General features: G+C 47.5%; 1 protein-coding gene and 1 long non-coding RNA gene across 2 annotated transcripts; one reads left to right on the top strand and one right to left on the bottom strand.

The window, feature by feature from the left end:
• Positions 1–6: 6 nt before the first annotated feature.
• Bysl (bystin like) lies at positions 7–8524 on the top strand. The gene is made up of 7 exons (XM_027950405.3): positions 7–350; positions 3028–3190; positions 5660–5798; positions 6150–6283; positions 6920–7080; positions 7239–7341; positions 7846–8524. The coding sequence occupies exons 1-7, from the start codon at positions 86–88 to the stop codon at positions 8189–8191; spliced, it is 1311 nt and encodes a 436-aa protein (XP_027806206.1). The 5' UTR covers positions 7–85; the 3' UTR covers positions 8192–8524.
• LOC139706034 (uncharacterized) lies at positions 615–3036 on the bottom strand. Its single transcript, XR_011707734.1, has 2 exons — positions 2176–3036; positions 615–1731 (listed from the first exon to the last, which is right to left on the bottom strand). It is a non-coding gene; the product is annotated as an uncharacterized lncRNA (long non-coding RNA).
• Positions 8525–9661: the final 1137 nt, after the last annotated feature.

Genomic DNA, 9661 nt, shown 5'->3' with positions numbered 1-9661 from the left:
GCACTGGGAGTTCACCGCACATGCGCACTCTGAGCTTTTTTGCCATCCCCACGTGAGAACTCTCTCAGGAACTTTTTCGAGGAAAATGCCTAAATTCAAGGCCACCCGTGGGGTTGGAAGTAAGGAAAAGCATGCGCCGCTGGCCGACCAGATTCTCGCTGAGGACTCCGTGCGGGCAGGGGCCCGAGAAAAGCGGCGGGGTCGCGGAACTGAAGAGGAGGAAGAGTATGTGGGGCCCCGGCTGAGCCGACGGATTTTGCAGCAAGCGCGGCAGCAACAGGAGGAGCTCGAGGCCGAGCATGGGACTGGGAACAGGCCTGCAAAGACGCCGGAGCGCGCCACGCGGCTGGGTGAGTGTCAGTGGGTGGGGTGAGAACAAGAGAGTGGCTAGATGGGGTTAGGTGGCCGTTAAAAGTAGTCCAAAAGGGGAATAGGTTGGAATTAAAAAGGGGGTTCACATTACACTGTTGTAACGATGCTGGAACGAAAGACCTAGTCCTGGCTAGAGCACTCCACGACCACTCTTGGTTTCAGACACACCCTTCCAAGAACACCGAAGTTAGGCCAACAGGAAGTGATCGCTCACTCCACTAAGTTCTCCTAGCATCTAGCCATTGATTTTGCAAGTGTTTATTAAGATGCCTCCATAGTGCTTCACACTATGCTTGCAGTTTGGATAGTTTGGATACAGAAATAAAAATAGACATGTATCTGACTTTAGGACCTGAAGAGAACTCAGGAGAAACATGATCAGAATAATGTATTGCATAGTAAAGTATGCTATCCCTGGTAAAAATAGCATTCGTCTTAAGAGATCAGGCTTTCCAGATTGTATGACCTTCAAGCTGAAAACTAAAAAGCTATGGGGCATATTCCCATCAAGTGGGGGGGGGGGGGGAATACTGTTTAGAGGCCAGCGAGGGGCAGAGATGCACTGAAAGATGTTTTGATATTTTTCTCATTGTGGAAGGAGTGTTGATCTCCCTGTTGCTTGAACCTCCCAATCTTACTTATTTGTCCTAAAATCAGTGTTTGGCCCAATCAAATATTGCCTCTTGACTACAGTTTCTGTACTTGGTTTCTAAAACATCAAACACTTGTTTAACTACCACCTGACTTAAGTATTTTTTACTGACTCTTGTCTCCAACTTGTTATGAAGTGCCACAAAATTCAGTCATTAGTCCTTCTCTTCAGATACATTTTCTCTTCTGTTGAGATCATGAAGCTTCATGATTTAAATACTATCTGTTTAATGACTCTTCCCAACCTTATATTCCATGCCTGCTCTTGTCCATGAAACCCAGATTCTTAGATTCAGCTGCCTACTTGGCATCTCTAATTTGAAGTCTCCTAATATGTATTTCAAATTTAACATACCTAAACAGAACCTCAGCTTGTCCCCAAACCTGCTCCTCCTACTGTCTTCCTTGTGTATCTGATCTGTCTGGAAATTCTGATGGCTGTATCTTCAACATCCATCCAGAATCTGACCACTTTTCACCACCATCCTGTTCGAACTACCACAATCTCACACCTGGATTATTGCAACAGTGTCCTAATTAGTGTTCTGTAATCTCTACAGTCCACTCAGCAGTTAGAGGTCTTCAATGTCCTATGTGGCCTGCTTCCAGTGCCAGTCTTGCCTCTTCTGCTTTCCCGTTGGTCCTGTCTTGTGTGTGCCACCTGCATAGGCTTCATTGTTCACTGGAGCTAAGCATGCATATATCTACCTATAAATACAGATTTTGGAGTTGTTAGTATGTAGACACAATGTCTGTCATAATCCCCTCTCCAATTTAGCTTTTGTCACACATTATCTCTATCGTCCTTGTTTGTTTGTTTGTTTTCTCCCCAGTGCTGGACATTGAACCCAGAACCTCGCTCATGCTGAGCACATGTTCTATTGAACTACACCCCCAGCCCATCTCTCTTCTAAATGATCTGTAAAGTGTGGCATTTTACCTCACTTGGATTGATAGAATCTGCTCCAGCTACTCAGCCAGATGTACCCTTTCAAAAAATTGGTTATTCAGATGGTTGCTCAGTTGGAATCTGAACTCCACCACCTGGCCTCCAGGGCTCTCCAGGCTAGCTTGCCTTTGCCATCTAGCCCTATTTCTTGCTACGGCCCAACAGACATTCTAATAACTAAGTGCTTTTTCCAGAGTTTTTACCTGGGTGTGGAACACACTCTGTTGTTCCCTTTGTTAATCACCTTTCCATTGCTGTAGCAAAATACCTGAGAAAAACAACAAGAAAGAGGAAAGATTTCCTTTGGCTCATGTTTCAGAGGTTTCTCTCCAGGGTCAGCTGGCTCCATTGTTCTGGGCCTGTAGTGAAGCAGAACATCATGGCAGAGGGAAAGCTGCTCACCTCATGGCAACCAGAAGCAGAGAGTTGAGAGAGAAGGGGCCAGGGACAAGGTATACCTTTCAAAAGCATGCCCCCAGTGACCTACCTCTGCCAACTGGGCCCTGCCCCCAATAGCTCCACTGATGAGGTTAGTACCCTCATGACCCAGGTGCTTCTAAGTGCCTGTATATTGTCTGGTATATATTGTCTCTATACCAGTATGATTTGATGAGTAATCCAGCCCTACTCTGTGTGGAGCATAGTGGTGAAGAACGCAGTGAAAACTCTGCCTGCCTGCCATGGGCACATCACCTAGCTATTCTGTGATTAAGTATGCTCATTTGAAATGGTATAATAACACCTGCATCTTGAGGTTGTCATGATTTGTGAGGTGACATGTGTGGTGTAGAACAGGTCCTGCTTCAAAACCTAGGATGATTTATTGATAATAATTTATTGACATTGCTTTCTCTTTGTTTCATATATTACATTTTGTTTCTTAAGCAACATCACAAGCTCCCGGGGACAGGAAGATAGTGTGTGCCTCATCTGTTTTCTTGCACACATCTATATCACAAGCACATGAGGCCGGTACTACATGGCTAATATAACATTGATTCTCAGTCCCTCACCCACTCCTTGCCATGCTCATTGATTTCATCTCCCTCTTCTAGGGCCAGGAGTGCCCCAGGATGGATCAGATGATGAGGATGAGGAGTGGCCCACCCTGGAGAAGGCAGCCAAAATGACAGGGGTAGACCACCATGCAGAGGTGGTTGTGGACCCTGAAGATGAACGTGCCATTGAAATGTTCATGAATAAGAACCCTCCTGCCAGGTAGGGGCGAGGATTTGTTTGGATAGTACATCCTGATAGAAAGTTCCCACAGCGAAGGAAGTACCTTGGCAAACTTTTGATTCCCTGCCTTTTGAGGGAGCCTGGGCATTGTTAATTGTGGAGGACCACCTTGACCAAACTAGCCCATTCTCCAGGGACCGTTCTGAGAGAGAATGCCTCAGACTCAAAGTGTCTCTCTTCATTGTTATAGAACTACCTGGAATACCCAGGAAAGCAGCTACAAGTCCTTTTTATGTCTGGGGAGATGCATACAATGCTTTGGTATGCTCAGTTTTTTTAGGGGTAAACTCGATTTCCTTAGACAGATCTCTTTCATACCTTAAGCTGATTTAATCTGGGGCTTTCAACCCCAGGTTTATTGGCATTTGGGGCTGGATAACTCTTTTTTGGGAAACTGGAACACAAGGGTGTTTAGCAGAAATTTGTCTCTGACATATACACTTAGATACCAGTAGTGACATTCCCTCTGGTCAAAATAACAAAAAATGACTTCAGACATTGCCACATGCCTCCTGGGGGCCAAAATCCAGACCCCACTTAGAACCACTAATTTATCTCCATCTATAACATATGCCAGCTCTAAAATATGCGGGCCTGTAAATTGCCAATAGGCAAATTCCTGAGCCTGTGCATTTGGCCCTGGGGAGGGGAGTCTATGGACCCTCAATCAATTCATTCTCTCCCTGTGACATGAATGTGATGGTTCTTCAAGATGGTTCAGCTCAGTGCATCTCTGATTGCTAATGATACTCTGAAAAGACAGGGAGGCTAAATGGTAAGTTCTGTGGCAGCTTGAAAGCACAGATTGAAGATGTAAGCCCCTCTACCAGATGGATGCCTGATAGTATGGCATAAAGTGTCATACTTGGCCTCTGTGCCTGTCCCCCCAGAGAGTCTTTCAGGTTGTCACTTGGCACTTCATAACTCCTACTTATGACAAATTTGGCAGAACTGTTTCACAGCTTGCAGTAAATAGACAAGCTACTAGAAAAAGGGAGTCTCAGAAGTCTTGAGAAGTAACAGTTGACATCTTCAGAAAGCAGGTCTAGAGCTGTGTGAACTCAGCAGGCAGATATTGTTTGGTCTTGGGCACAGTGTACTGTAAAGCACCTGAACTGTAGAACTAGAACCTGAAAGACTAAGTTTGAGTCTTCCCCACTTGACAGCAGTGCAGCCTCAGGGGAGTTATTAACCTCTCTGAGTCTCAGTTCCCCAGTCTGCATAAGGGGAATAAAAGCATCTCCCAGACACAATGTAGTCATAAAGTCAATGCTGCCAAGCACTGAGCAGGCTCTCAGGGGATAAGAGCAGTTTTATTCATCTATGTATCTTCTTACAGAGCCAGGGATGAAACCCCAGGCCTTGTGCATGCTAGGCCAGTGCACTGCCACTTTAGCTATAGCCCCCCAGCCCTGGAGCATTTTTATATACATATAAGCAGCCTCAGAAGACACGATGTCATACCATAGCCCAGGGTGATGATCACTCTGAATCCTTAAGACAGGGTTATGTTTGTTATCCTCTGTTTAAGGAGACTGAGAAGAATATAATCAGTCTGTGGAATATTTCCAAATTTTAGTAATTTGAATGGGAAAAGTATGTGCTGTGGTCTGTCTATAGTGATCACAGCAATGTGGAATCTTGGCAGGTAATTAAGATGTATCTGGGGGCTGGGGATGTGGCTCAAGTGGTAGCGCGCTCGCCTGGCGTGCATGCGGCCCGGGTTCGATCCTCAGCACCACATACAAACAAAGATGTTGTGTCCGCCGAAAACTAAAAAAATAAAATAAATATTTAAAAAAAAAAAAAGATGTATCTGGGGTTGGAGCTGTGGCTCAGCGGTAGAGCACTCACCTAGCATGTGCGAGGCCCTGGGTTTGATCCTCAGCACCACATAAAGAAATAAATAAAATAAAGGTATTATGTTCAACTACAACTTAAAAAAAAAAAAAAAAACTGTACCTGGCATTGTGGGGAGTTCAGACCAGGAGTTTGTAACTGCAGCACCCTTTTTTTGTGCCAGCATTTGAGGGGGTGTTGAGATCAGCAGCACTTAATACTTTATTACTTATCACACACTTGCTGTGTACAGAGAGTTCCCAGTAACACACATGCGCTCACTTGTTTAACCCTTACTTTAACCACATGAGGCAGTACTTTATTACCCCTGTTTAACAGCTGAGGAGACTGAGGCGGAGAGGTAAAATCAATTGCCGAAGATCCTACTGGGAGTGGGAGAGCCAGGATTTAAACCTGAACACACTGACTTCAGAGTCCAGGTGCTGCCCCTCCACAGGAGGACTGCCAGCTTTATCCTAAATGAAATGACTTTCAGGTCCTTCACTTTCTACAGTGTCTGTGGTAGGAGATTGGGCACAGGGGAGTCTGGAACTTCCTGGTCAGTGACCACAGCTCTCTCCTCTATTCCCCTCGGCACTCCCCTCTTAGGCGCACCCTGGCTGACATCATTATGGAGAAGCTAACTGAGAAGCAGACCGAGGTCGAGACAGTCATGTCAGAGGTGTCAGGCTTCCCTCTGCCCCAGCTGGACCCCCGGGTCCTGGATGTCTACAAAGGGGTCCGTGAGGTAAGAGCTGAGAGGGCAGCCATGGTGATTCCCTTCCAGGGGCAGTGGGCTCCCGCCTCAGGCACTGATGCCCACACCTCATCAAATAAGGCATGGTCATCTCGAATAGGCTCAAGCCAGAGTGTGTGGGTTCGTGTTCCTGCTTTGCCTCTCTGCGGCCTCTAAAAGGTGACCAGCCAAGTAGTTATTGAACCCCAGCCATTTGAAGAGCGAGTATAGTGATAGCACCTCCTTACAGGTTGTTGTGAGGACAAAATTAGTTAACATGTAAAAAGCCCCTGAATGAGAACCTGGCACATGGGGTATCAGTATCAGTGTTGGCGATGATGATTTGTCCTCCCTTGTCCCTAGGTCTTATCCAAGTACCGCAGTGGGAAACTGCCCAAGGCTTTTAAGATCATCCCTGCCCTCTCCAACTGGGAGCAGATCCTCTACGTCACAGAGCCTGAGGCCTGGACTGCAGCTGCCATGTACCAAGCTACCAGGTAGCATGGCTGGGGTTAGGGTGGCCTTCTTGCAGAGGTGAGGGCTGGGGTGGGACTGACGGGCTCACCTGCCTTCGCCCTGTGGCTTTGCCCCGTAGCTTCCTCTCATGCTTCCTCATAGCACCTTTATCCTAGCTTTTCCTCTTTCATTTTTAGGGCCACAACTCAGTTGGCACCCCCCTATAATGAGTTTTTAGGGGAGAAGATGATAACTATTGGGATATACCGTGGTGTGTCAAAGTAGACTCATAAGTCTGTGGCTTTCCAGGCTGCTCAGGTCTCTTAGGATAGCACGTTAGAGAAGAGCCATGAGGGGGAGAGGAACGTGGATAGTCATGTGGGAGAACTCTAGCAGTCCCAGCCGCTAGACTGGGGATGTAGGGGCAGAGCACTTGCCTAGCAGGTGCAAGGCCCTGGGTTTGGTCCCCAGCACTATAAACAAGAAAACCCAGCATGTACCCTATTTTGGGTATATCCTGCTGTTCCTCCTGTTCCCTCTCACAGGCTTCCACACAACCCTCTCTGAAAGGATGTTTCCATTTCTTACTGTACAATCTCTTGCCTGCACTGTCCACAGTGGTATTTTAAGGGCCAGGTCCATGCTATCTTGTGACTTGGGAACTCCTGCCCCATTAGGATTTTTGCCTCTAACCTGAAGGAACGCATGGCTCAACGCTTCTACAACCTTGTCCTGCTCCCCCGGGTACGAGATGACATCGCCGAATACAAAAGACTCAACTTCCATCTCTACATGGCGCTGAAGAAGGCCCTGTTCAAGCCCGGAGCCTGGTTCAAAGGTGGGAGCCAAGAGGCCAGGAGACAGGCAGGGCTGACTTGAAGGCTGTCTGTAACACCACATGCCATTGACAGTCCCTAGGACAGTTGGGGATGTTTCCTGCTGTACCTCCTTTCTCTCATCATGGACTAAAAGTGACTGTCCTCTGACATTCCTCAGGGATCCTGATCCCACTGTGTGAGTCAGGCACTTGCACCCTCCGGGAAGCCATCATCGTGGGTAGCATCATCACCAAGTGCTCCATTCCTGTGCTGCACTCCAGGTACTGTTGGGGGCGGGGGCGTGGGGGGACTGATCAGTGGATATCCTCATAGTGGTGTTGCCAGGACTCAGCATGAGGCGGAGTGGGGAGGGAGCCAGGAACAGTTCTGGGTTTGTGGCTTGTTTAAGCGAGTGGGTGTGTCATCACTAGAATAGGGGTTCCACAAAAACAGAATCCTACAGGCTGGCACTTGATAAACTCAGTAACTAGATGAATGAATAGAAAATGGGGAGAAAGGAGGCAAGGGGTGGAGATGGCCAGGTGTTTGGATACACTCTGCCTAGGCACCGGAGCTGCTGTGGTCCAAAGCAGAGGCAGAGATGTGGGGTGGGTATGTCTAGATAGTAACTGGAATCCAGTGAGTATCATAAAGTTGAGCCGGTGAGAAAGAGGTCTGTGCTGGCCCATGCGGAAAACCATAGTCAAGGGCCAACAAAGGAGAAGGATCCTTCCCAGCATTTCCCTGATGACTAACTGCACCACCACATCTGCCCTTCCCACCAGTGCGGCCATGCTGAAAATTGCTGAGATGGAATACAGCGGTGCCAACAGCATCTTCCTGAGACTACTGCTGGATAAGAAGTATGCGCTACCCTACCGGGTGCTGGATGCCCTGGTCTTCCACTTCCTAAGGTTCCGGACAGAGAAGCGTGAGCTGCCTGTGCTCTGGCACCAGTGCCTCCTGACACTGGTCCAGCGCTACAAGGCGGACTTGGCCACAGATCAGAAAGATGCCCTCCTAGAACTGCTCCGGCTACAGCCCCATCCACAACTGTCCCCTGAAATCAGGCGAGAGCTTCAGAGTGCAGTTCCCAGAGATGTGGAAGATGTATCCATTACTATGGAGTAAAGAGAATGGATACATGTCATGGCCCAGATGGCATGGGAGGACACCAGGACCCTTGTTTGTGATGAAGCACAACACTGAACCTTTATGGCTAAAGACCTAGATCAGGACACTAATAGGTCCCACCGGCATCTGTGGTTCCCAGTCCTAAGCAGGGGACAGAGTCTGGCTGGCTCCCTCTTCCATTCTAGGCCTCCATCCCTGCTCGCCTCTGGGCCTGCCTTGAGATTCCACCCCTAGCATCTCACTCCCTAGCTGGACCATGATATAAGTACCTTCTCTCCAGCTTCTGTGTCAAGTCACTGTGGCTAAAAACAAAGGCAAGTATTTATTGAACCTCTGTATGGTGGTGTGGTTGATGGAGAAATTTCTACTTCCCTCTGTAGCTGGAGATGGGAGTTACTTTTCCCAGTTTTTGTCTTCAGTTTACACAAGAGCCCCCACCTCTTCATCTCGAAGATTGTTTTTCTGGGCTTCACTTGGCTCATTTGCCTCCACGGGGCATCTTCTCTGCCTGCCCAAGAGGACAAGGCTACTCTACACATTGGTAGCAACAGGGAGCTGGCTATTCATGATTTGAAAGGTGTTGGTGGCACGACTGAATGAAAGGACCACCAGAGAGAGGCCCTCCTCAAGGTTAGGCCTAGAAATGATTAGGTCTGGGTCAGCACCAAACAGGTTCTTTTGAGCTTTTTGGCCAACAAACTTTAAACCAGTGTTTAAAGTGTCAAGCTAGGGTAAGATACCTGTTTTTATGTAGCAACAGTATTTTGTGAGAATTGTGTGAAATTCAAATTTCAGTGTCCATAAGCAGTCTTGGTGGGGTATAGCCATGCTGTTTGCCCATTTTCTGTGCCACCCTCGCAGAGGTGTCTGTCATCTTGCTGCATATCTTCATTGTTTGCTTTTGAAAGTGTGCATTTGTTCCAACCCAATTAATGTTTGGGAACAGTTTGATCCTAACACCAGTTTCATGTTGGCTTATATGCAGTTTCATCTTTGAGAAACCTAGATGAATGCATAAAAGTGCATCCAGCTGAACCACTTCAAATCACTACCCAAAACATACCTCAAAAAAGTACTGGCTTCCTCTGTTCAGCCCACCCATATCTGATGGTACAGCTCTGCTTCCCCCTCTGCATCCAGAAGTGGAAGTTTTCCTGAAGTGTTGGAATGGAACCCAGGCCTTGAGTGTGGCAGGGAAGCATTCTACCCCAGAGCCATGCCCCACCCCACTCATTAAATTTTGGGTTGTGCCTCAAACCCCATTTCCCATCATCCTTTGAGGTTGTGCAATTTTGCATCGCAGCCATTTTTAGGAAGGGATACATCATACTATAAAGCAGAACTGACTTGGGGGCATTAGACCATATATGGCCCACAAAGCCTGAGTATTTACTCTGGCCCTTTACAGGAAAGGCAGTCCAGGCTTCAGACGGTTGGCTTTGCCTTCTCACTTCATGCAGTTTAGAA

The sequence above is a fragment of the Marmota flaviventris genome, chromosome 6 (genome assembly GCF_047511675.1).
Source record: "Marmota flaviventris isolate mMarFla1 chromosome 6, mMarFla1.hap1, whole genome shotgun sequence".
NCBI lineage: Eukaryota > Metazoa > Chordata > Mammalia > Rodentia > Sciuridae > Marmota > Marmota flaviventris.
Note: the sequence above shows the minus strand (reverse complement) of the source record. Positions and strands in the feature narration are given on the sequence as shown.

What these genes read in the sequence shown, in the direction of transcription:
- Bysl (XM_027950405.3), top strand. Translation starts at nt 86, where the DNA reads ATGCCTAAATTCAAGGCCACCCGTGGGGTTGGAAGTAAGGAAAAGCAT. An exon ending in GGAGCGCGCCACGCGGCTGG is followed by an intron (nt 351 to 3,027) that starts GTGAGTGTCAGT and finishes TCCCTCTTCTAG; the next exon opens with GGCCAGGAGTGCCCCAGGAT. An exon ending in TCTACAAAGGGGTCCGTGAG is followed by an intron (nt 5,799 to 6,149) that starts GTAAGAGCTGAG and finishes CCTTGTCCCTAG; the next exon opens with GTCTTATCCAAGTACCGCAG.